General features: G+C 46.0%; 1 protein-coding gene and 1 long non-coding RNA gene across 6 annotated transcripts in view; one reads left to right on the forward strand and one right to left on the reverse strand.

The window, feature by feature from the left end:
- Positions 1 to 8,908: 8,908 nt before the first annotated feature.
- Positions 8,909 to 9,565, forward strand: LOC149340515 (uncharacterized). Its single transcript, XR_016283870.1, has 2 exons — positions 8,909 to 9,044; positions 9,129 to 9,565. It is a non-coding gene; the product is annotated as an uncharacterized LOC149340515 (long non-coding RNA).
- Positions 9,566 to 12,738: 3,173 nt separating this feature from the next.
- Positions 12,739 to 26,146, reverse strand: part of LOC149340516 (carnitine O-palmitoyltransferase 1, liver isoform-like) — a 139,474-nt gene continuing 126,066 nt past the window's right edge. For all 5 annotated transcript variants that reach the window (XM_089549317.1, XM_089549315.1, XM_089549316.1 and 2 more), the window contains 4 exons: positions 23,025 to 23,185; positions 20,058 to 20,214; positions 19,394 to 19,510; positions 12,739 to 14,473 (listed from right to left, as the gene is read on the reverse strand). In XM_089549317.1, the coding sequence (XP_089405443.1) occupies positions 14,285 to 14,473; positions 19,394 to 19,510; positions 20,058 to 20,214; positions 23,025 to 23,185 (624 nt within the window). In that variant the 3' untranslated portion in view covers positions 12,739 to 14,284. The remainder of the gene's footprint in view (positions 14,474 to 19,393; positions 19,511 to 20,057; positions 20,215 to 23,024; positions 23,186 to 26,146) is intronic.

A 26,146-nucleotide genomic window follows, 5' to 3' on the forward strand; every position in this document is an offset into this window, starting at 1 on the left:
TAGGACCTCGGGGACGCACACTCGCGCTGATCAGAACAGCTCAGCAACCGGCGCAGGCAGCAGCGTCATCGGTGAGCTCCGCCACCTCACCAGCCGCGGCTACCGAGCCTCGCTCAGTAAACGGAGGCGGCCTGCAGTCACCAGGCCGCCTTCCACTTCAACTAACCTGGGCTCCTAGAAACTTTCTGTGCGTGCTTTTTTTCGTACGCAAAACTGAGCGCTTCGGAGGACTGAAGCACGAAAACACGGACAACTGCAACCGAGCGTTCAGCTGTATCTCTCAGCCGCCAAGCAAGAACAGGTGGCGCCGTTCTTTTTTATTTTTATTTACATGATACTGCAGACCTTTTTGGTCCAAGCAGGAAGGGCAAAAGCAAATTGCACAAGAAATGGTTACAGAACATCTTACGTACATACATATGTTTAAAATTCATGCATGCAGATATAAAAGCACTCCGATATACATCTTCGTCACATATAAAATAGTCACAAATGCACGTTTCAGAAGGGCATTTTCAGGGGTTAAAAGACATTTGTAATGGCCTCTTTGAAGTTAGGACACGTAAAAACCTCTTCCGGTAGTGAGTTCCAATCACTGATTGTTTTCGGAAAAAATGAAAACTTATGGGAGTTTAGGAGAGCAAGCTGCCGGGCTAGTTGGTGAAGCATGTCAAAATTGAATTCAGCGCAAAAATACAGACAAGGGACAAAGAGAGACACACTGAGACGTACACGAGCGCTACGTCTCGTGTAGCGCTCGTGTACGTCTCAGTGTGTCTCTCTTTGTCCCTTGTCTGTATTTTTGCGCTGAATTCAATTATGGGAGTTTGTTTTTGCGAAGTGAGGAGTTAAGCTGTAGTTGTGTGTGTGTCGCGTTTTTCGAGCTGATGATGGAGTAACATAAGGACTTGCCGAGATGCCAAACTTTCCCTGAATTAAGCAGTACAAAAATTCTATTCTTGCTATCTTTCTTCAGATGCTGAGAGGTTTTATCTGGTTTGTTTGCATAAGGAGAGATGGAGATTCGGAGGTTTTATATTTATTGTAAATGAAGCGCACAGCACGCCTTTGAACTTTTTCTACCTGCGCAATGTCCTTTTTCGTGTGAGGGTCCCATACCACGGCAGCGTACTCGAGTTTCGGCCTAACAATGGATTCGTAAGCTAATTTCTTTACATTGCTTGGTGTTCCCCTTAACTTATGTCTTAAATATCCCAGTTTTTTCATTGCAGAAGAAGTTATATGACTAATGTGGTCACTCCATGTGAGCTGGTCATTAATGATTACGCCTAAGTATTTGTACTTGGTTACCTGAGTTACAGTTGTAGAATTGAGGGTGTAGTTAAACATTTGAGGCACCTTCTTCCTTGTGATACGCATAAATACAGTTTTTTTTAGGGTTTAGTGACATTCCCCATTTCGTACACCAGGATGAAACATCATTTAAAGCAGTATTAAGCAGCTCTTGCTTTTGATACCAAACGCACCACGCACTTTTGGCCATCCTTTTTGTAGATCTTCTGCAGAGAAGTGCAGAAAATGATGGTTCTGCAGAAAGCCCGTCGTCGTCGGTGTTGTCGTCGTCGGCGCAGGAGTCTTGAGCGAAAGATGTCATGGTTCCACCTGTCATCGTGGCAGATGGCAGTTGAACTGATGCTTGCTTGGTCGCGAGAGGTTACTCGGGAAGAGCAACCTGGATTTCACAAGTTCCACCGGTGGCTGTGTATGAAACAGCCACTTGCCGGGGCAGTGGCGCATCGCCCCACCACTGCGCCAGTAACGGTATGAGGACTGGCAGGGATATATGAACGTAAACCAGAGAATGACCAATCCCGCATATATGGGCATGTAGGCAGAAGCTAAGCGACAAAGAAGGAATACTCGCGCGGAAGAGATCTCTAATGTTATCGCATTGTGCTCCTAAGGGTAGGTTAAGCATTGTATCATGGTTAAAGAAAGAACGCTGTCCGTGTCTGGGAAGTGATACGCAAGTTTTTTTTTTTTCAATTCTCCAACGCAAGCAGTGATTTCAATTAAAATAATATTCACCATCCTACATGAGAGCAAACCCAACGCTCGTAAGTAAAATCGCTTGATTACTCTTGCTTTAAGTTAATGAAATGCCGATGAGGAAGAAGATTCTGACGAATTAAGTATGGACGTTGGAAGGAAATTCCTAATATTCACTTTCTTCCTGCCTCTTTGCTCGACAGGTAAGCGCTTTTAGCACTCTTCACAGAGATTTAAAGCATCAGAGCGTTTTTCTTTTGTTCTTAAAACATCGCATCAGTTAGATATAAGCCACAAATGGCAAAGTCAGAAAAAATAAAACGCGAGCTCACTTGCATTCCCGTGCTGTCTGAGCCCCGCTGACCAGAAATTCTCGCTTGTCTGTGTCATTTAACGCGCAGAATAAATGGAGCTAAGAATCTTCCTCAGAAATCAGCAAACTCGAACTGCTTCTCTCGGTCAGGTGAAACGTTAAAGATGGGAATCAAGGCACGCCGCGTGCGCTCGCTAGATTGCTGCGGGGCACTGAAAAATCATAGCCATGTGCTGGCCCAAGAAGCCACTATCAAGGAAGCTTTGAACGTAAATGATTTTCTTAAGCATTTGTTCGTTTGAATCCCAATGCAGGCGTCACAAGCTATTTTGCACGCCTATTTTGTACACCAGATTACAGAGAAGCAAAGACGTTGCCGGGACTGTTTTGGTCGGCGTGCAGCGTGCTTGCAATGCCGACTTTCTCTACGTATACATTTGCGCGCATAGCACCCATTTTTCGGCCCGTTTTGGTGAAAAGCGAGTGGGAAAACAAATTTTTTCTGCTGACGCGACACAACATTCGCAGCTCGTCTGCTTGCGTGGAGCCGAGCAGACGACGCTGCAACTAGCAATCTATCTGTGCGCATGCGCGTGCTCTCATCCGTTTCGCCCCTGCGGTCCTACGTGGGATGCTAAACAACCATCTGACCAAGTTCAGTAGGTCTTGATCTGATCGACGCTCCCGTGATGCGCATGATCTTGCGAAAAAATTGGAGAGCTATACTCTACTTGCTGTAAAAAGAAAGAACAGGCCTATCTGTGAGCCTGAAACTCTTCTAGTTATTGGGAACGTCCCTCCTGCTCTTTCACTCGAATAAAAAACAAGAAAACTGGAACTATCCAGGTACCCATACAGCATAACGCATCTCATTTCAGCACGCAATCGCAGCTTCTCAACGCGGTTTGTCAATTACGAAGAACTGCACTTCACTTCTGCACAGTTGTTCGAAGACGAAAGTGACGAAGGTAAGATATGAACTATGCACTGTCAGTGCCACCATTAAGCCTGAGGACATAATCATCATCATCATCGCTGTGCTCCTAAGTGACCGCACTGCTTTACCTAGAGTTTTTTGTTCCTTGAATGAATGAATGAATGAATGAATGAATGAATGAATGAATGAATGAAAAACTTTTACTGGTCAATAGATGTCTTAGAGAGCTTTGTGGGTAGAGCCCCTAGTCCAGGGCCCCTGCGGCTGCTGCTTCCAGGTGATCGCTAGACAGCGCTGTTTCCCACTGATAATTTGAGGTTTCGGTACGTGAGAGACTGCCGTTATGTATTGGCAGCCCCATGTTATAACTCATTTTTATTTCCGCTGTATCAACACTCACGAAAAAAAGCAACGGCGATGCGGTGTTTAACGAATCAAGTACGAATAAAAACACAGTCGAATGCTTTCCAGTGAGTTGTTTCGTTGTGCACACCCCCCGCAGCAGTTTGCAATATGCGCAGCCGAGAGGGAGCTCGCCTCGGTCGACGAGGCGCCCCTGATGGCAGCGTCTGGTTCTTCTGTTGCTGCTGCAAAGCCGAGAAAGCGTCGCATGGCTTTGTGGGAGTTCAGGGAGAACCTTTTTGACCCCCAGCGACCAGACACCCGGCCCCGTAGGAAGTTCACAAACAGCGTCATCGTGGTAAGCCTGCCTCCAGAAGACGACCCAGTGCTCGTGCAAAGCACGTAACAGAGATATCGATATAATCTCAGAGACGCTAATGATAATGCTGCAAACAGTAACAATATTGACCGCTCTCGTAGTTTGGTAATTATAGAGTAGCGGAAGAAATATCCCTTTATTGAGGTCCGCAATTTGTGAATAAAATCAGTCCTGCCGTAGCTAATACAGCTCATAATTCGCCACAGTCGTCAGTCAGCCTGTCTAACGCTTTAAACAAAAAAATAATGACGACTCCATTCCATCGCTTCAAAAGTAAAAAACAGAGCTTTTTCTGCGCTCTAGTACAAACCAGAGATGGCTGTTGCTTCTCCTTGTGGAGACAAAATTGACAGGCCTGTCGTGCGGAAAGACACAGCATGCTTTATCATAATGATGTCCAGGGGCGCTGACAGGCGAACTGTGCATAAAGAGAAAGGCGAAATACAAGGCAAGGATGTGCCAACAGACATCGAGCGTCTGTCATGACAACATGGCTGCAGGCAACGTGATTGAGGAGTAAATTCAAAAACCTATATTTCGTCGTTGAATTCCTTATTTATTTGTGTCATATTTTATTATATTACTATATACTGTAACAATATTTGTCTTCAGTTTTAGCGCGAAGCTGGATTTCATGCTACAGAGTACACAGTGTTGCGCGAGCCATCAGGATTCGGCAGTTGTGCATATCTGTTAAAAACTATATACTATGTTTGCCTTTTTCTGTAGTAACTTTAATGCGTGATGATTGAAGAAAAAAATGGTACAGACCAGAATATGATACTTGATCAGCGACTCAATTTTTCTTTTCTTCTCTCGTCCCGCAACTGACTTTCGTTTCTTCGCTCAACTTGCCTTCGTCCTGCCTGTAAAGCGTGCTTTGCCTGCATAGCATTAATGCGCTGCGACAGAACTCACTGAAAAAAAAAAAATGCCGTTTGCTGGCAAATATTGCGGCAATACTTAGCAAGTTTTGGAAACAATTAATTAAAAATTGCTGTCATTAGTTACAATTACCCAAACATAGCAGTTCGTGCTTTCAATATAGCTGGAAAGTAAGCGCTTACCTTTGCTTATTTTCTGAGTAAGAACTACATTTTCGTCTTTTAAAAAGTTGCGATTGGCTTTGCGAATCTGAAACGCCGATTACAATATTCAAATGAGGACGTGACTATCAGCAGTGCACACCTACAGTTATGAACTGGATTCAGCGGGCTTGAAAATGTCGCAGCTCCAGTCGATTGGCATAACTCGCAAATGAAATCCAGGAGCTCAGAAATTTAGAAATTCAGCTTCGTGTTCAGAATGTAGAGAGAGAGACCGGCTTGCGCAATATTCTTCATCATATGACACACAAGAAAAGGAAAAGGACTCCTGTATAAGAAAGGAATGAACGGAAAAATATTTTGAGGAAGTGCAAGGGGGGTGCGGTTTTGCACAAATGAGATATTTCTTCGCAAAAGTTGGAGATATATTACCAAAGCTTGAAGAAATAAGTCCTTCCACTCCTGCGATAGCAGATCACGAATGTTGGGCTAAGAAAAACGACAAGAATGACTGAGCTACTCTACAATACAAAAAAAACTTTACCCCGTCAGAATCAGTTCTAACTAGGGGTGTGCGAATATCAAATTCTTCGAATACGAATCGAATACGAATACTTGGCTCCGAATATCGAATCGAATATCGAATAATCAAGGACAGACGCATTTAACCACTACAAAACATTTATTTGAGCACCCAAGAACATCGCAGTTCAACTATCGATGATTAAATAAACACAAAAAGTGTGTGTGGCTGCACAAAAAGTATCAGTCTCGAACATTATTCTTAGAAGAGTGGAAATATCAGAGAAGATGGCTGGTACACAGTATTGATTAAGGCTAGCTTGCCATCAGCACGAACGCGCGTTCCTGGGATGAACATAAAAGGTTGTCGTGAAGGAAAACCCGCTGCTCCCCATGGTCAGGCAGAAGTAGTTCCCTTTTAGCTGAAACGACTCCTCCAGCCACAGAAAATGCCCTCTCACTTGGCACTGAACTGGCACGTATTGCGAGGTACTTCGTGCACCGCTCTGACTATACCAGCTTCGCAGGTATAGTCAGCGCAGTCAGCAGCGCAGTCAGCTACGGCATGGCCCTTGGAGGAAGGAATGCGCATTGCTCTGGGCGCCGCCTTGTTGTTATGTCTCTGTCAATAGTGCTTGCGGACCGAAATGAACGCCGGTGCTCACGATGAATATTCGTCTAGATACGAATATTCGCGTCGGGTGGAATATTCGAGACAACACGAATACTTGGATTTCGAATCGAATACGAATACTAAAAATATAATATTCGAATTATATTCGAAAATTTCGAATATTCGCTCACCCCTAGTTCTAACCTTATCGATCTTCTCAGATCATACCTTGATGGCAGGTTTCAGTACGTCCACGTTGACATCCAGTGTTCAGATGTCCTTCCTGTCTCACCTGGTGTCCCGCAGGGATCAGTGCTGCGTCCTATACAATTTTTAGTCTATATAAATGACATAGCGACTGTGGTTGATTCTCAAGTTAAAATTAGACTATTGGCAGACGACTGTCTTACCCACAGCGGACCCAATAAAATTAAACAGCCTATATAAAATCTCGAACGGGTTCACTGAACGTGATATGCTTCTTGGCAGTGAGATGTGTTTGGTACTCCCAATATTTATAAAGCCAACTATTCTGCATCGTCCATACTCAATAGCTGGAGTGACGCTCAGAGAATAAGCAGCTTCGAAATCAATGATGACATGATCAGGGAGACGCATATTGACATAATATGCGGAAGTGTTCTAAAATCCCTCTGGTGTTTGAGGCGTTAATCGCCAACGGCTCCGATGCAGGTGAAGTTGGCAGCGTACAAGGCTTTGGTGCAGCCTCTCGCGTACCCATTTTGCTTATGGGATCCAATCACAGCAAAAAAAGGTCGTGAAACTACAAAGAGTACAAAGGATTGCAGCCCGATTTGTTTGCAACAGATATAAAAGAAAAGGTAGCGTTACACAAATGATAAGCTATCCCGGCTTAGAATAGTTGAAATTTTGCATTCTTTTAATAATTTAATCAAAATAAATAGTTATAAGTACATTACTACTGTTTCCCGCGCAAGTACACGTTATAATAATGGGAAAATGGTTCAATAATATCGAGCACCCAATAATAGATTTTAATTCTAATTTTCTTCCATGACGATTAGCGTATAGAATAAACTGCCCAAGCGTGTGGTGGATAGCCCGAATGTGGAAATGTTCGTTGTTAATGCAAAAGCCCCGCGTGTGTGATCTTCATTGTGTTTTTATCATGTTTATGTTATCGTACTGAGTTAATGAATGATGTGATAGCTTACTGCTCTATATTTATTAGTTATTTTGTGCTCACTCCTGCTTTTAGTCAAGTGACTCCGCATTGTTTATGATTAAATATATGCGCACATCCACTCTTACAGGTGGTGTCCACTTTAACGCAGGCTTGTATTACACCAGAGCGACTTATTCGTGGGCCTTAGACTTCCTGCGCACGTGCGTTCTTCTGTATTCGCTGCAGAGAGTCGCTGCCAAGAAGTGGAAGAGCCTCACGGAAAACTGGACGCTGTGGCAAAAGGTCAAGTACTACCCGCTCATCTTCTTACTGGGAATATTTATTATCGCGCTCGTCATTCAGCATCTCACCACCGTTTTCTGCTTCTTCCTAGGTGAGTCGTACACAGGAGAATGGTTGTCTCGCTCACGGCAAGCTTGTTTCTTTTGATTAAATGTCGCCATCACATCGACAGTGAACTTTACCACGCTCATCTATCCAGTAAGGCCTTCGGAATTTCACGCCATAATAATAGACATCTTACAGAAGCGCAAAAACCTGCCTAGGCATGCCGGCTTCTATTTCCCTAAGCTGTCCCTTTAGCGCTGTCATCGCCATGTACAATGTTACTCGTTTTCAAACTGACACGCTCGTTAGCTTCGAATCCTTCACCTCACTTTATCCGTCACCTCCAACGCGTCAGGTCTCGACGGTCTAAGTGGTTAAACCACTTACTGTAAAGCGTTCACCCTTAAACGGAGAGCGGCATATGCTCCACACCATTTCGAGATTCGGCAATGCTAGCCTTCGAGTGCATTAAAATGTATGAGAGGTGTTTTGGTTGTATGTGATCGAAAGACAAAGATGCAAACCACCTAGCATCGCACATTAATGATCTTACTCAAGCTTTGAGTGGCAGTATTTTGATGCCAAATTTAAAGTGACTTTTCAGTAGCCGAGAGATTTACGGGCCTCGGTGACAGAATTCAATTCGCCTTCTTTTCAAATAATCAGAATAAGAATTTTTGCCAGGGCATTACCGAAAATGACTTAGACTAGGCCTTGTAACAATGCAAGAGCTCACTCCTCCTGAAGCTCCTGGAATGGAACCCACTTGTAATGAGAACTAAACGGGCGATTCAGGTTCGCAGCATCGTACGCACTCTTGTCGATAGCTTTCAGGTTAATAAAGTGTGTGTACATAGAGGTTTAGTTCGGCATGTTCGCAAACATGCGCTCCCCTGCTCGAAAAAAGAACATGAAATCCTCACATTAGTACACAAGCCACATTTCGCAAACTATCAAAGCAAAGTGTAAGCTACCAGAAAGGCTTAGGGCTTCAAAATGTCTAAACTCCCAGCAAAGCAGCCCAAAACTTCAACGGGCGTACTGCTGCATCACCAGATAAAATAATTTAAAATCTTGCTTTCTATTGCTTGCATGCGCCTGAGTACAAATGCAGTTTTATCACCGTTTTCAAATATTCAGACGAAGGCTATAATTTCACAGAAATTATTTCACAGAAATTACTTCTTAATAGCTATTATGTCAATAAATCTGCCGTTTTTTTTTTTACATTCGTTTTATCTCCCATTTTCACTTCCTGCACACTGTATATAAAGGGTTAATATCCTTTCGTTGCAGACAAGGCGTGCGCCGTATTCGGCTTCCCCTGCCGCCACGAGACGTTCCTGAACTGGGCCGAAGAGCAGATGGCGCGGTACCCGTCCGGAAGGTTAGCAAAAAAATGAAAGGCATATTTTCGCGAAGCGGTAGCAATCATCACGAGGTTCGTAACATTGACTCTGTCGTCGACCAGGTGGACCCAAGCCGATGGCAGCGTATGCGAGTACGAGCCGTCTCAGGACGAGGTGGAGCTGAGCGAAGAACTGGAGTATCTGCTGCTCACGTTTCCGCGTCACCCCGAGGGCTGGCTGGACGAGCTCTACAACGTCATCAGCTGACAGCAACTGAGACAGTCGAGAAAACGTACACATCGCGGACAAAGAATTTACCTCGCCGATATACATCCCAGCGAAAGGCTGAAAGTCGTGCGATTTAACAAGGATGAAGACGAAAGTTGTAGCGGGAACCGCGTGAGTACGAGTGAATGAATGCCAAGTGAGAAGTAAATCCAAATATTCCGACTCAGCGTCATCATATATTCGCAGCAGAGTGGCGCAACGGGCAAGACTGTGGTCGCTTCGTTGGGGAGGGGATTTTGGCTCTCTCGAACGCGCGTACTCTCACCCGATTCGTCGCTCCGATCCGTTACAGCTACAGCTGGCCGAGTGGAACTCGCTCAGTCGAACTGCAAAGTCAGCGGTTGGAGTAGTATAGCTATCGCTGCAAAAGCGATGAGAATTATTACATAGTCCTGAAGAGCAAAGCTAAAGTCCAGAAAAGTAAAAAAAGCCACAACGTAAAGCCACAAAAGTAAAGCAAGCCACAACGCAAATTGATCATTTGCGTTGTGGCTTGCATTGCGAATGTGTCGTTGGCTGTCCCACCACCGCCTTCGGCTTCTTGATGCCTCCGCACCCTTGACACTCGTTTGCGCGCCGCGTCACGAGCACCGTTGTCACGCGTTAAGCCTGTTTCACCGCGGCGGAAAAGCCTGTTTTGAGTCGTCGCTGCGATGAGCGGCGAGGTTTCTACAAGTTGGAAATTTTCTCTGCCACGCGCCGCTCGATCGCTCAGTCGCTGGCATGGCTGGCATGTGAACCAGCCTCAGGGTTGCCGTTGGGGGCATTTTAAAAGGAGCCAAAACTTTAGCTGAAAGTATGCCATTTAATCTTGGCGCCAAATTTGTAGCCAAATAGAATAGAAGCGATATTACGAATCCGATTTTTTTCTAAGAACAATAACTGTGAGCATTTTAAACCAACGCAAAGAACAGAATAAAGAGCACACAATTTAAGCCCTTTTTCTTGGTCTTCAAGGCGCAGGTATATTGCAAATAGATGAATTATTAAATGCTCTGTGCGTGTAGATAGTGTGATCTTGCGAGTGATTTTGTAACATTCTAGCCAACAACCCAGTAGGACACAAGCTGTTTTAGCCTTGAAGCCGTAGGGCGAACTTGATTTGTGTAATCACCGTAACGCAGTAGAGCGTCATATTGTTGTGCACCTTTTTTTTTTACCAAGTTATCACAGGAGAACACTTGCTCAGCATCAGAGTTGGAAACTCAAAGCGTCAAAAGTATTGTTCCTCATGTGGAAAAGGCCATTCGCCGCAAGTGTCTTTGTATGATCCGGCCACTATGTGCCACAAACTCAAATATGATGTGTGATGAAGGCGACGCTATTGTTTGCTGTTGCCGCATTTCTGACTCCAGCTTGATGGAGGAACGCCCATAAAAAGTGCAATGGCAGCTTTAGTATGTCTTCGCTGTCCTTCGTGCTTTCTTTGTCATCAGGGTTAATGGCATGCAGCTTCAAAGTGCAAGGCATTTGGAAGCCGCTGCAGGAGTTGTATCGACATTTGCCTCAAGAACTGGAAGCAGCGGTCTATCACGGCTCCTTGGCCTAATGAAATCTTTTCCCTGGAGATGCCACCTTATTCAGCGTCGCTCTGCGCGCTTGTAAGTTACATAGCTACCTTAGCCGTGCGTGAGGATGCCTCGATGCGCACCGACCCTGCTGGCGAGGATGCTGCTAGTTAAAAAAATGGATAGTAATAGTAAAGCCAGGAAGTAGCCATGGAGCCAACCTCAAATTTTCATCGCCAGACAGGTTTCAAAAGTAGCCAGTTTGGCGCAATGTAGCCACCAACGGCAACCCTGACCAGCCTTACGTTTTATCTGTGCTCGGCGGCGCCCTCTACATGCGCCGTTCCATCGTTTCTGCAACGTGTCTATCCCCGCTGAATACGCATTCCTTTAATTGCCCCCTCCCTTACCTGAGCCTCCTTATCTGAATTCTTCACTTTTATTCCTGCGGCTCATGCATATTACCCCAACACCTGTGAATTTTAAGGCGAAATTCTAGAGGCCCGTGTACTGTGCGATGTCAGTGCATGTTAAAGGACCCCAGGTGGTCGAAATTTCCGGAGCCCTTCACTACGGCGTCCCTCATAGCCCGAGTCTTTGGGACGTTAAACCCCAATAAACCAAACCAAACGTGTTCCTCTGTCGAGTGTCCACAGACACGCGAGGGCGACGACAATGGACGTAAATGCGGGAGAACATTCCTATGACAGCTAGCACTGCGAAATTTACGTCCATGCTCGTTATAGTCAGTTACCGCTATGATTAAGTGAGAACACCACTCCAGAGTAAGTACAGGCCATCCACTACAGTTCCCCTGTGGTGCCTTATTCAGACTTGTACTCTGGGAGGCAGAAAAGTGCATGTTGTAAGAATCTGGTGAAAACAGGTTTTACTCGAAGACGAAGGAACCTTATAATTTCTAATATTGGTTTCAAATGAATCGTGGTTCCACAGGGACTCAAGTAGTGTACAATAAGTTCGAACTAAAATTTTCTCAATACATAGTGCATAACTTCCAAGTGGACACAGCAGCAGTCCAGTTTGCTTGTCGCACTGCATCTCGGCACCCATATTGTGAAGTCTGTGCCAATTGCCATAGAGCCCAGTTGGTCCCTCAGTTCAAGAGCGGTATAAATTCGACCCCGATTTCCGCAACAGTGTCCAGTGGGTTGCACCAATTGCATCCAAATGACCTAATGGAACAGGTCATTTGAACACTGTATCTAGTGAACATTCCAAGCTGACAAAACTTTTGCAATCGGATTGCCAGCTGTCATCAGAGATACAGCCTTTAGTGTACACATCCACACAATCAGTAAAAGATGAATACACCAACACACCTGCCACAAAAAATGCTTGCCCAGCAAAAAGACCAACTAGAACTGTAGAAAACACAATCTGAGACCAAATAAAAACAACTGGAATTGGTTCCAATTGTTTTCTTCATCATTGGTTGTAACAATGATACATATACACAAACACGGCAGGACCAGTTTTTAGTTCACACAATAGAAGATTTTATCTGCTAATTCGTATTTGCTGCTTAAGCTCCCATTGTGGTTGAAATTAAATTACTACACTTAACAGGCAAGTGCCACTGGCTCCAGGATGAGGGTCCCACAACTGGAGTATACATCCAATGTGAATCCACATTCTGTGGACATGTACTGAGCATACTAGTACTGTGCAACTAACAGCGTGTTCTAGTGGTATGTGTTATGTATGCTTGGCTTGTTTATTTCCATGGAAGTATCAATTCATTTGCAAAAATGCTGGTACCTAGCTGAGCACCTCTGCAATCCTCAAGCCACCGCCTTGTACTGCTTGCATCATCGCCAATATATTTTCACAAAGATTCTCACAAAAAGAACTAAGAACAGAGCAACACGCAGCGTCATGTAAGGCGTTACAAAATGAGTCATCCCCTTACAATGCAAAATGTTCACATGCGATGCTTTTATTGTAGTCATCACCAATGCACAAGCACTGCCACCTCTAACCACTATCACTTGAGTAGACCTTTACATACTCATGTACAAAATGGCTCCAGACATACAAAGGGTACAATGCAAAAGTATAAAAATGGCCACATCACTAAGATCAACCTGCCTACCACAATTAAGAAAAATATGTTATCAAAAGACGGCACTTTGGATTGGTATTTCATCTTGCAAACCAGCAACCTAGCATGATCTTCAGAAGTCCATCACAGAGGCCTCTAAAATATGAGCAACACTACCTTTGAGAAAATATTACAATGACTGACACTAGAAACAACCATCACTTGTATAAACACACACGTACACCTACACTACGACTACCCATACACACACTTCATCAGTAACAATCACCACATCAAAAATCACAATAGTACAAAACCTGTAGGTAACAGCACCTGTTCAAGGTAGGAAAGACGCACTCACATATCTTAAAATGGAAATCACTTTTAAGAATAGAAAAATATACCTCGACTGCCCTATATTTAGAAATAAAATGTGGCAAAAAAAGTTAAAAGCAGCCATAACTCAGCTCACAAGAATTTAAGTGGTCCAGTGAACACATTTGCATTACATTGTGATAAGCCCCTTCCAAAAGTAGCAAGGCATTTTTTTTTTCTTCATACAAATGAAGGAAGAACTTGCTTCAAAATGGAGCAATGTCCATCAGAGTCTGAAGGAAAGGGGGGGGTTTCAGGTTGCACAAAACATCAGCAGCTGTAAATAATTAGAAGCTCAGCCTTCGTCATGGCACATGCAGCAGCTCGAAGGAGCATCTCCCATTTCAACACTAAGTAGTGCCAAAAAAAATAAAGCACTGTTTTAACTCCTGCAATGCAAGCCTGCAATGAAATGGTTGGAAATAAATAGCAGGTGCAAAAGATTAAAAAAGAAAAGAAACTAGTCACTCGTCAGACAGCAACTGCCGAGGTAAGCCAAAGACAGGTCACAGTCACAACTGACTTTCCTAGAGGCACTGCTTGGAACCAAATGCCATCCCACGTTGTACCTAGCACGGACGTCGATAAAAGTTGAGCTGCATAATGAGAGCTTTTCCCATCTCTCGTGAATGCCATTACCTAAAATAAAAAACAATCCAGCACCTGCAGCCCACTTGCACTGCAAGCCATAGCAAATTTAAAACCTTAAAATTCAGATGTCTGTTACTGTATTAATACTGCACCATCAGCATAAACACCCCATCACTCAATGGGGAACAGCACAGCCCTTGAAATATTTTTCCACCACACACGTTTTGGAAACTTGCTTGGCGCCGCGAGAAGACACAATAAAATAAAAGTAGCAAATCTTGAGAGTGCACTGATGACTGCACAGTGCACAGCACTAGCGAGAGGCATGCAAACTGTCCTCGATGCACTTTGGCGGTGTGTCACGGCCAGCACAGAGGCCCCTCTCTCCTTGTTGTGGTCACATTAGGCGCACAACTCATCTTGGGGCCCTTTGGCGTTTTTCTTTTTTTCTCTTTCATAACCCAAACAAAGCCTTCATCTCGTCCATGCTCTCTTCTAGTGTCCTGACAAACCTTTCAGAGTTTGTGCTTGGGCAGGACTTCTTCGACGAGACATGAAAGAAGATCTTGGAGTTGTTTGGAAAGATGTATGACACGCCGTAGCCGTCGTCGGAAACGGGCCCAAACCCACCTCCAGGAGAAATCTGCAAGATAGAATGGCAAATAGCATATAAATTAAAAGCTACACTGAGAGATAAGGGTAATAAAAAGCTAGATTTTAAATAAGTGCTTGCTTCATAGTGAGCAAAATATAACCTGACCAAACTCTAGATAAAAGCAACAGCTGAAAGCTTTTTTATGGAACAGCAGACACAGGAAAAGCATCTTGCACATCATAGGGACAACTAGAGTACCCTGAAGAAATGAAAACATCTATTAAAACAAAAAAAATGCCCCTACATCAATCACGATTGTTACAAAAGTTTCAACAAGTATAGCCCTGGGTGCCACCCTCGAAAAAAATTCTAATGCGAAACTCAGTGGTGCTCCAGCCATTTCAAGTTCTGGAGCAATTTTTGGAGCAGAAAAATATCCATTCTGGAGCACATTTGTATCAGAACGATAACCCTGGAGCAACATGGGAACAGCATGAATGGAATAAAGGAGTCACAAAGAGTTTGTTCCTAACGAGATAAGGTTCAGCCACGCGTAGCTAGGAAAAGAACAATCACAAAAACAGAGAAAATATTTTATTAATGCTCACACTACCTCGCACGCAAGTTCAACCAAGTGTGCTTGACTAAAAGTCCAGAGAACACGTTTACTAGAATCATTCTTTTTTCATGTTGGCTCTACAGTTAAACGTGGTTGTAACGAAATTTTTAAAAAGTGAGATTTTTCTTTACATCCGGGTTTCCGTTACATGTAGGTTTCGCGAAGTGAGTCAAAAGGACACTGCAGAACGGGAACCGAAATAAGAAATAAAAGTAGGTGCAATCACCTTGAAAACATTTACACAAAGCAGTGTTACTCGAAAGTCATAAACGTGGAGAAACTTTTTGCGATCATGCTGATAGTGTGACTGCAGCAGCAGCTGCCGCCACCTCCGCTGCGACCCGCGCAAGGCGGGGGCACCGCGACCGAGCTGGAGAGGAACGCATGCGGCCGTGCCGCTGCCGTAGACCAACCGCGGAGGTTCTTCCCCGCTGCTCCCTCGCTGTAGCCCCAGGAAACAGACTCCTCATCTTGCGTCGCCGGCTATCTCTGCCGTCCCCGCTCCTGACACGCCAAAGTTATCGGCACCGGAATCATGCGAGCAACTACGCGGCAGTGATGGTCGCGCACCGCTCGGGTCTTTGCTATGCCCTATCATCTTTCGCTGCTTTTGAGCATGAACAGTTGTAACGCCACGTGGTATGACGTTCCAAAAGAGAAAGAGCCGGAGATGCGCCAACTGCAGCGGCTCGATGCGATCGGCGTTCCTCTCATGTCAGTTCGTGCTTTATCGTCACGGAACTTTAGCGTGGTTCTAACAAATTTTGAGTGGCTCAGCACTAACAGATAGAGGGCGTAGCCAGTTCGTTACATCAAGGTCAACTCCCGCAACACCTTTACTGCATGAAGGTCTGAAATGCACGCGCTTCAATGGGGCCGGCGATGGTCTTTATGACTAGGCTTCACCGGACGCTCCCTGCTCAGCTTTTTTCCCTACAGGAGCCGGCTTCAAAAAATGTGAAGTAACAGCCTCTCCCGAGTTCTTTCCTTCCTCCATAATAACTGGCTGCTAAATTCTACCACAAGGCAGCCCACCAACGCCCTTGGTTGCCAACTGCGAAAACGTTTTAGTAGGTTGTCGACCGAAATCCTGAATGGCTCTAAATATAGTTGCTTTCCTGCGACCGTGTCTTCTTTTTGGAGCAGCTAAGGCGCAATATTGATCAATTTGCCACTTTTGGAGCAGACTGGTGCAGCAAAATGCAAATGTATCAAAATGGAGCAAATGGAGCAGCTGGACCACCACTGTATGATATATCACATGGTATACATCATGATAAAACAATGTCTGGCTGCTGTGTATTTACCACAGTAAGCCGCATTATCCGACTGACAAACACAACAAGGAGATAATAAGGTCAACTGACCGACAGAACACAAGCTGGTTGTTAAAAGTGCCACTGTTCCTGCTCGGCTGCTGCAAGGCAGGCAGAGAAGTCTCTTCGTGTTTCAGTGTGACCTCGCGGTGGAGCGAATATTATCGTAAGGACAGTCAACGATATTTTTCCCTTCTTGTTTTCGCCTTCAAATTTAACTGCAGAGAGCGTCGAGACATGGCCCTGACAGCCAGGGTGTAAGTCCTCCCCGCTCCACCAAGTAAGTCGCATTGAACGCAAGTGAAGGCGCGCATGTAGCGTGCTTGCAGCAACGGTGATGCCGCTTTTCACGGAGTACTGTCAAGAGCGGTGACCGAAAATAAATCCCTGACCCACGAGCGCCACTCGTCATGGAACAGTTGCAAACACTAATTCGCGCTAAAGGCGGAACGCCCTGCACAATCTACGTCGTCAACTTGGCAGTTACCTGTCGACCTTGTGACGTCAGCAGCTGCGGCAATCTCAAAATGTTCGTATGTGGACGTTGGCAAGACGCGCAGATGCCGGCGTAATAGTCTTCCCTCTTATCGCTAGGTCACGAACACGCGCAGGCAAAGGATTAAGAACTTGCGCAGTGGTACCGCGAAATTTCCGGTTTCGGCCCAGTGACCTTTACGTATGGGCCTCCATAACGCCCACGCAAAGGGTGCGCGACGCGGTGCTGGCGGTGTCATTCGCACACAATGGGTCTGTCTGCGTTAGCGGGACTTTCCTCCAAGATATACAAGGACACTGAGATTGATAGGGGTACTGTGAACGCCAACGTCAATTTCTGTGTTGTCTTTGGTGAAATGGAAAGAGTGAGGGCGATCCACGTGAGGTTAGCCACGGCCGCACCGGGCAGGGCTTGGAGGATTTTATAGCCGGACTAGCGTCATCCAGGTAACAGCTACAAATGTGGTTGAAGCTACCAGCTTCATTTCCGTTTCCACGAAGTTGCGCTGCTGGTCGGTTCATACGGACGTGTTTCCTGCCGCGAAAGGTTTGTCTAGGAAAAAAAAGCTTTGGAGCACCAAGCACGAAGAAGTCGCGTTTGAACGTGCCATGAAATGCGAAGCAGAAAAAAAAATTAAACGAATGCAGCGAGGTGAATGCTTCGAAGCTGTTGCTGCCATTATAATTAAAAAAAAAAAAACATCCTCTAACGCTGACGCACAGAATGCAGCGTATTATATAGAGAAAGGCAGATGTGCAAAACGAATTCTTGCATTGTAGCGTTCCAACACGAAGCCTATTATCTCGCAACTGCTACGCCATGCAGGAAAAGCAGCGATTCTGTGAAAGAACGAAGAAGGGAAATATCGCAGTGTTCTATGCAGTACAGATGAGAAAAATACAAGCTTGGATAGAATTCGAGGTCACTGGTCTGTTTTGGCGAACGAAATATATATCTCAAGAGTTCGCGGTGATAAGATCGCAGGCGATAATTTTTCCCTACAGGAGCCGGCTTCAAAAAATGTGAAGTAACAGCCTCTCCCGAGTTCTTTCCTTCCTCCATAATAACTGGCTGCTAAATTCTACCACAAGGCAGCCCACCAACGCCCTTGGTTGCCAACTGCGAAAACGTTTTAGTAGGTTGTCGACCGAAATCCTGAATGGCTCTAAATATAGTTGCTTTCCTGCGACCGTGTCTTCTTTTTGGAGCAGCTAAGGCGCAATATTGATCAATTTGCCACTTTTGGAGCAGACTGGTGCAGCAAAATGCAAATGTATCAAAATGGAGCAAATGGAGCAGCTGGACCACCACTGGAAACTCCCTGATGTGAAACTTGAGCACAGCTCTGTCTGCTTCAATGGCACGAACGGCAGGGCCCTCTTAGCAGCGGCACTGAGCCTCTGCTCGGGCAGCTCGTTTAGCAGCAGTGCACCACTTTGGTGCCCTCTACGAGCGAGCAGCAGCGGTACTTTCATTCACTTGGCACAGTCGATCTCCTGTGCGCTTCCCTCGTTCTCCTCGCCTCCCCTGGCAGTCGGCTACACCTTTGACGGCGAAATGACTGAACCCACGAACAGGCACTTAAGAGCTGCAAGAATCTGCTGACACACAAAAGATGTGCAAGCAGAGAAAGCACCGAGCCACTACACTACAACCTGCCTTGCTCCTGTCGCAGTCTGGCCCGGTTATAACGAAGTTTACACGAATCCCAAATTGCTTCGCTGTATCCGTTACTTCGGTGTCTGGACTCGCTGCAGCCACAGAACGGGGCAGCATGAAATGCAAACCAGCAGTGCCACAGCAGCAACGGTGGCCACTGCCGCATGGAAGATTGCGCGCATTCCCTGCATCGGAGGCATTGCTGTGCTCGATGACAGTGCCCACATTTCTGAAGCGTTGCATGTCAGATATAATATCAACACATCCATTGCTTCTGTATTACTGCATGCTGTGTCCATTCTTTCTGAGCACTCTGTTGTAAATGGCTTCAACAGGCTGAGATCACCTTGTAGTCTTCATTTCCTTTTATTTAGAAAGAGGTCTCAAACTTCCCCCTCTTGTTATATATATTTGTATAATATAGTACCTCCCCAAAAGGAACCCTCTCTTCTTTGTGACACAACACAGCACTAAGTGGATGATGCTCAACATTGTTTGGTATTGATTAATACCCTGTGCGGAGCTATGCGAATCATGTGCAAGCTGTTTAACAGTAGCAATAACAACTGGCCCCATCACCAATGCATTTCAATGAGCAGTGCAATGTCACCTTCACGGCTTGTTTTCTCAACTTCAAAAGTTTGAAATATCTCTCGCTGATCACGGGAATTTTTGTAACAGTATGCCCACACACATCTGAGGGTAAAGTATCTCATTTGTTGATCACACAATAAACACTGGTACACTAAGCGCAGATGGGCCAGTCCAATTAATGACAACACACCCGCTGGAAGGCAGTGTGGCTGCCAGATGCAAGGAGTGAGAAAATGAGGCCTTGTATTCCGCGCCATCAACCAGTATAAGCCGTCAACACTTACCTTGTTCCTGAACACTTCTAGGTCTGCGTCGGGAGAATAATCTAGCTGTGTGTGAGGTGTCTGGCTTGTGGACAGTGTCCAGGGGCGCATGAGCACGTTGGTCAGAAATTCACTCTCCTGCATGAAAACAGGCATGAATAAGAAATTTTAATTCCAATCATTCAAGTGACAAAAAGTGCGCCATGCCCACGACGCATGCAAACGTCCAGAGCAGTGTCAGAGCGTGCATAAAGCCATCGATTGCTTCTTTCAGCAGGTTATCTCATTCCAAATCCCTTGAAATAATTCTATGTTTCCGAATATTGCTATTCGCTTCATAATTGGCATACTGCATTATTCGCTTAGATACTCAAAACGTTCCAATATTCCCACAATCCTAGTTAGCACGTCTTCGCTGTGTTCCGATGTGCTACAGCGCTGGCAATGCTATGCCGAAAAAAGCACTCGCCTAACTCTAGTCCAGTTTTAAAAAATGCAGGACATCTCGCAGAACTCTATACTTGTAGTGAATGCCATTGAGAAACACACTAAGGTCAATGCAAATTTTGCCCCAAGCACAGCCCTTAAACCTGAGCAGGGCCACTCTGGCAGCCCACAGTGGCAATCAGGGTCATACCGCGGCAAATCAATAGGACCCTGGCCGGCTGCATAAGGCCGGACTCACGTATTTCAGTCCCTTGCAGGCAACGTAGAGTGCAAACAGGTGCCTGTCCACTCCCTTGCCACTCATGGCATCCCGGTACAGCATCTGGTGCTTGGCACCAGCACGCTTCAGCAGCCGGATCTTCTCCTCCGTGCTCACACTGTTCTCCACCATGGCCCTGGCAATTGTAGGAACAGAGCAGGCTCAAAACAAGCTGCCCTGCAGGATGGCTGATCGGACTGTAAACCCCATAATGGGACTATGCACAAAAGATGCAAATAAAAAGGAGTAAAGTCCCCGAAAATTATCCACATGATGGTCAGCCGGCATATAAAAATACCTAAGCTCTAGAGGATGGCTGCAGAAAATGATGGTTTGCATTTCATGGTCAACACCTGTATAAACCTTTTCAACCTTCATTGTTACAATACAGTCGCCGACCGTTTTTTTGGACTCGGCGGGACGTCCGAATAATCTAACAGTCAGAAAAATACGTGAACTTAAAAACTTTTCTGTGAAAAACCGGCTTTTAAAATCTTGAAAATTGTGGCTCCCCATGTTCCGCCTACTAGCAATAATATCAGACTCTGCCTGAGTCGTAGTCGTGCTTTCTTCATGTCCGCACCCTATCACATGATGATACCAGATAGTGCGACGCGGCCGCGGTCATGCCGCGAACGAATGCATTCGTTGCGCGAAGCAAGAACAGTCAGTTTGCATGGGGTAATGACATTCACGAAGACCGAGAGGTAACCCATGGGTAACCCACGGGAAAACGTGAGCGGAAGGGAGCGCCTCCGAATGCAGCCCCCCCCCCCCCGCCCCGCGGGGTGCGTAGTCCAAGCCACGGTGGACGCTGCAGCTGTACAGTTTTCAATGCAATCGCGCGCCCTTTGTAGGCCACCTCGATGGCAATGAAGAGCACCTCATCATCTCGAATTGTCTCGAGTGGCAACAATGGAGAACAAATAGCCAAGTCTATCCAAGCCAGTCAAACTGCGCCCGCCAAGACGATTCCGTTTAAATCCAAGTTGGTGCCTTTCACGGTGGCGGCAAACGGGTTGGCAGTGACAGCGATGCCCGCTCGCATCTATATTAGGCCGAAATAAGAAACTTTCGGTTGAAAAACGATCACCACAATACTATTGTTGGCGTCTATTTTAGTCCGAAAATTCGAACTGTTAGACTCCACAAAGTCCGAAATATCGGTCACGAAAATGTACATGTTTCTATGAGGTGCACGACGGTTCCTCAGCGAAGTCCGAAATATCGCGGTAGTCTGAATTATTGGAGTCCGAAATATCGGTCGGCTACTGTATACAAGATTGAAGGTCATTGTGGCTTTTCTAAGGAGAAAATTCTTCGCTCTGAGTGGGAAGGCAGCCTCTAGTTTGCCCCAGCATTAAATTCCCCCATGCCCCACCATACTGCCATACCTTGTAGACAACACAGCTGATGAAAATTTCTATCTGAGCCAATAGATGGAAACACAGTTGCATATGTGCATGCGTGTTTACTGCTGTGAGGTGCATCAAGCTGTTACGTCACACAGTCCACATATGCAGGAAGCTGGGTAATGCATAGAGATATGTTTCATCTATTTGTGTTAAGTCTGCACAATAACTCAAGGCAAAATCAAAACCGGAATATTGGTCGAACTTTTTTTTTTAAAAACTATGGCAGAAAGTCGACTCCTGTCGCATATAGCGGACATTGGCAGAAAAACTACAAGCGCTAGCAACAATGAGCGGGCGAAGTGAACAGCCGCCATCACCATTGCCATCGTCAGCAGCGCGACCTAGAAGCACCATTTTGTGCCCCTCCCCCCCACCTTCCGTCCCCCAAAAAAGCAAAAACATTGTTTGCTTACATTTAAACATCCATAACTTTTCCCCAGATTAACCCGCTGCTTTTAAGCGTGACACAATTCCACTCATCCACTTCAGCATGAGCTGGTACGACAGTTCCTTTCACGACTTTGGCAACACTGACACCACTGCCAGCGGTCCAAGGCAAGCCATGCCCTTTTTCACGTCTGGAAAATGGGTCAATTTTGGGAGCTTAAAATATGTAGCTGAAAATACAGAGAATTCCGTTTTTATGTGCGGGAATTTAAAAAATTCCTGTGAGCAAACTACTGGCCTAATCGAGAGCAAACTTCGCTCACGGGGTAGCATATTATGGTCTACGTTATTTGAGATGTGATTAAACGTCGGTACTTGCCTGCATTTCCTGAAATTAAGAAGAAACTGCTGTCAACTGCGAGAAAAGCTGTCGCAGACGAGAGCTATACACGAGCCGAACAGCTGGTTTGACAGGGCACGCCATCTGCCGGAAGGCGAGGCAAACGCGTCAAACCAGCTGCTCGGCTCGTGTATAGCTCTCGTCTGCGACAGCTTTTCTCGCAGTTGACAGCAGTTTCTTCTTAATTTCAGGAAATGCAGGCAAGTATCGACGTTTAATTACATCTCAAATAACGTAGACCATAATATGCTACCCCGTGAGCGAAGTTTGCTCTCGATTAGGCCAGTAGTTTGCTCACAGGAATTTTTTAAATTCCCGCACATAAAAACGGAATTCTCTGTATTATTTTATAGGAAGCAGTTGTGAGCTTGCCACACCTGAAAGAGTATGGTGCTCTCCAATGCAGGTGTACAACAGCTTTAGATTGGCAGCCAATGCGACAGACTACCAATCCAAAGCCTTCTAAGTACATGCTCTATGCAGCTGTTCAAGAGGCTGTTCAGCTTTAAGTTCTTATAAGGGGCAGCTACTGCTGCTGCATTTCATCCTGAACACCCCATACACACAAATGTGCAACAACCTGAACAGAGTCAAAGAACACAGCGTTATAATGAACTGATAGCAAAACTACCATAATGAGAGCTTTTGTTAGGCGTATTTCAATAAATACCACCAAAGAATCTCAACTACTGCTCCAGTCAACCTAAGACCTCAGCATGGGCTTGAGTGATGACAGGCACTCACTTGACAAATTCCGTGGCCTCAAGCGTGCACGATCGCACTGTCTCCGTTCGACCATTGAGGTAGAGTCGTGTCATGCTGGCCTCATAAGTCTGAACGAACTTCTTGTTCTCCTTGTAGTAAGCCAGTTGCAGAGCCATTTGGATGAATGCGTCTGGTGATACCTAGGAAATAGAGGGCAACGAAAAACTTACAATTGAAACAAAGCAAAAGACGTTGGAAAGAAAATGAATTGAAAGAAAAAATTCACAAGCAATCATACAACGCAACACGCGTACATGCATCAGCAGTATCGTTTTAATTTTAAATTTTCCAAATTTGCTTCTAATGTAGACTAAATAGTAAATTGCTGGGTTCGACGCCCTGAAGCACCACATGGAATATGAGTGATGCTTTAGCGGTGGGCTTCGGAAGTCAGGAGGACATGTTCCCTCCTCTTTCCCTGCCTCAAGGACAACAACTTTGTATTGCCTCAATAAACAAACAAAAACCTGGGATTCCTGAACAAGCGCAGGCAGCTCATGGGCACCTTTTGCGTTTCACCTCCACCAAAACGCAACCGCCACAGCCGAGACAGAACCTGGGTCCTAAAGCTCAGCAGCCGGGCACCCTAGCCACTCAGCCACCGTGCCAAGTGCAACTGCCTCTTCCCCTTGTCGCCACCCTTCACTCTGCCCACAGCAGATCTTGAGGCAACAAGGTCTATACGGGCCACGCAGTACAAGAAGTTGCAGGGCAACAGGACGCAAGATTGGGCTTTTTAGTACGCAAATCAGTGGTTTCAACAGTAGCATTACAGAATGAAATACCAAGACAATGGCACTGGGTAAGTGGTTAGAGCACCAATGTGCTCATCTTGTCCAGCCTTCTGTCGTCTTTTCTTAAAGGTGCACTGAAGAGGAATCTGAACTTGTCTTCTTGCCGCGGGAACTCGATCTACACGTTCCTAGCATTCTTAGAAACTGCGACTTATTGCCCTGTGTGGCCAATTTCCCTAATTAAATCGAATTAACGCCCGGCTCCCGCCCTTTTTTTTTTAATTCTGCGTCGTACAGTGGGCGGAGTCGACCAACGCGTGGAGTGCCTTTCACCCAGTCCCGTGGCGGCTTGCCGCTCTGCCATCAGCGGAGTAATACGTAGTAGTCCGTAGTAGCAAATAGTCCGCACGTATTTTTATTTCTGCGGGCTTATTTTGCGGCCATATTATCTGCGAATGAAACTATTTATTCATGGAAACCTAAAAAACAAAACAAAGCGAAAGCAAAGCCTCCACGGAGCTGGCTGAAAGGAACTTCACGCGTTGGTCGACTCCACCCATCGTACGAGGCAGAATTAAAAAAAAAAAAGGCAGGAGCCGGACGTTAATTCGATTTAATTAGGGAAATCGGCCACACAGGGCAATAAGTTGCAGTTTCTAAGAATGCTAGGAACGTGTAGATCGAGTTCCCGCGGCAAAAAGACAAGTTCAGAATCCTCTTCAGTGCACCTTTTATTCACACTGCTGTTTCAACTGTGATTGCAAGGAAAATACAGAAGGGGAGAGAATGTAGACACTCTCTTCTATGACAACTGAGTGAGAAGTGCTTCTACTCTGATGTCCAAAGGAATGGCCCCTGGTACCTCACAATAACAGTACATATCAAATTGTCGCATAAACTTTTGCAGCTGCGAATGGTGACCTATACTCAACTACTGTTCATGCCACAGAATTTATATGGCACCAAAGATGCTGTTGCTGTTACTTCTTCGTTGCACACAGGCTCTCTCAAATTAGACGCAAAACTATAAACTCGAAAGGACAATGGGACATGCCGAAGCACATACCGCAGCTTTTTCTGGGACTGCTCACGTTCTGTGACCAGTTCCCAGACCTGTGCATATCAACATGTGCATGCTGACCCCCCCAACCAATATCAGGACAGTGCATGTGTTGCGTACAAAGGAATAATGGCACTCTCATGCTGGATCCCTCAATGCAAGTGCACATTTGTCCACTCTGCACAGTGAGGTGCACGTCCTATTTTTCCTTCACCCTGTCTCTGGCTGCCATCCACATCCATGAGGGGAGCTGACTTTGGATCGTGCCAAAGATGCGCATTGCTTGAGTGTAAATTCAGAGACCTTTTATTGCGAAAGCAATACTACGCTGATGAACGGCCTTTCGCGTAGCGGCAACCGGTAGCCACGTTTGACCTTTAGAATGACCTCTGACATCATACCAGGGTGAGAGATGGGCTACCAAGTCGAGTCGTCGCACAGCGGCGGCCGGTAGCCACGCGTGGCCTGCAGACGCAGTGCACTGCGTTCCATCTGTTGGAGGCGCTGCGCTTTTGCTTTCGCAACCTACCAGGCTTAACCAAAGCTAAGCCCTCACCAATTTTTTACTCCTCCAACACCTTGTCTGAAGACTACTGCGGACATAAGAGCATCAAGAGCAGCTCAAAGGCAAGCATGCTACACAAAAGACTGGCATGTGATTTAAACTAAATATGTACACGCACAAATCGTTGCAGCTAGAACATTCCCTCATGACAAATGTCAGCTGCAGCTTGCCTTCTACTTGCAGCATAGCCATGCGAGAGACATTCTCCATTGTAAGCAATGTCAGCATCCTATTTTTCAACTGAAAACTGCAGCATCCTCCAGCTGACCGAAGAGAATATTGTGACGAAGACGAAGCTGGCAGTGGCGCGGGACGGAGCGCTTGCGCTAGGCCAGCGGCCATTAAAATCATCTCTTTTTCATAGTTCACCACGTCTCATTCTTTGGCTGGCCGCCACGTTACATTTGGTGTGAGGTGCTGGGGTCTCTTCATCGCCATCCTGGTCACGGAGCTTCGGCGTCCTGGGCCTGCCGTGGACGTCGGCCGTGAGTACCTGGTCAGCGCCGCACGGCCGCGCCCCAGCCCGCCCGACCTGAACCGACCTCGCCGCTCACCCCAGCCCCGTCCCCCGCCCGGACCACACGACACGACGATCCAAGACCTGACGGACCCAAGACCCGACGGACCCAAGACCCGACGGACCCAAGACCCGACGGACCCAAGACCCGACGGACCCAAGACCCGACGGACCCAAGACCCGACGGACCCAAGACCCGACGGACCCAAGACCCCACCGACCCAA

The sequence above is a fragment of the Amblyomma mixtum genome, chromosome 6 (assembly GCF_055824585.1).
Source record: "Amblyomma mixtum isolate Tamu chromosome 6, ASM5582458v1, whole genome shotgun sequence".
Classification (NCBI taxonomy): Eukaryota; Metazoa; Arthropoda; class Arachnida; order Ixodida; family Ixodidae; genus Amblyomma; species Amblyomma mixtum.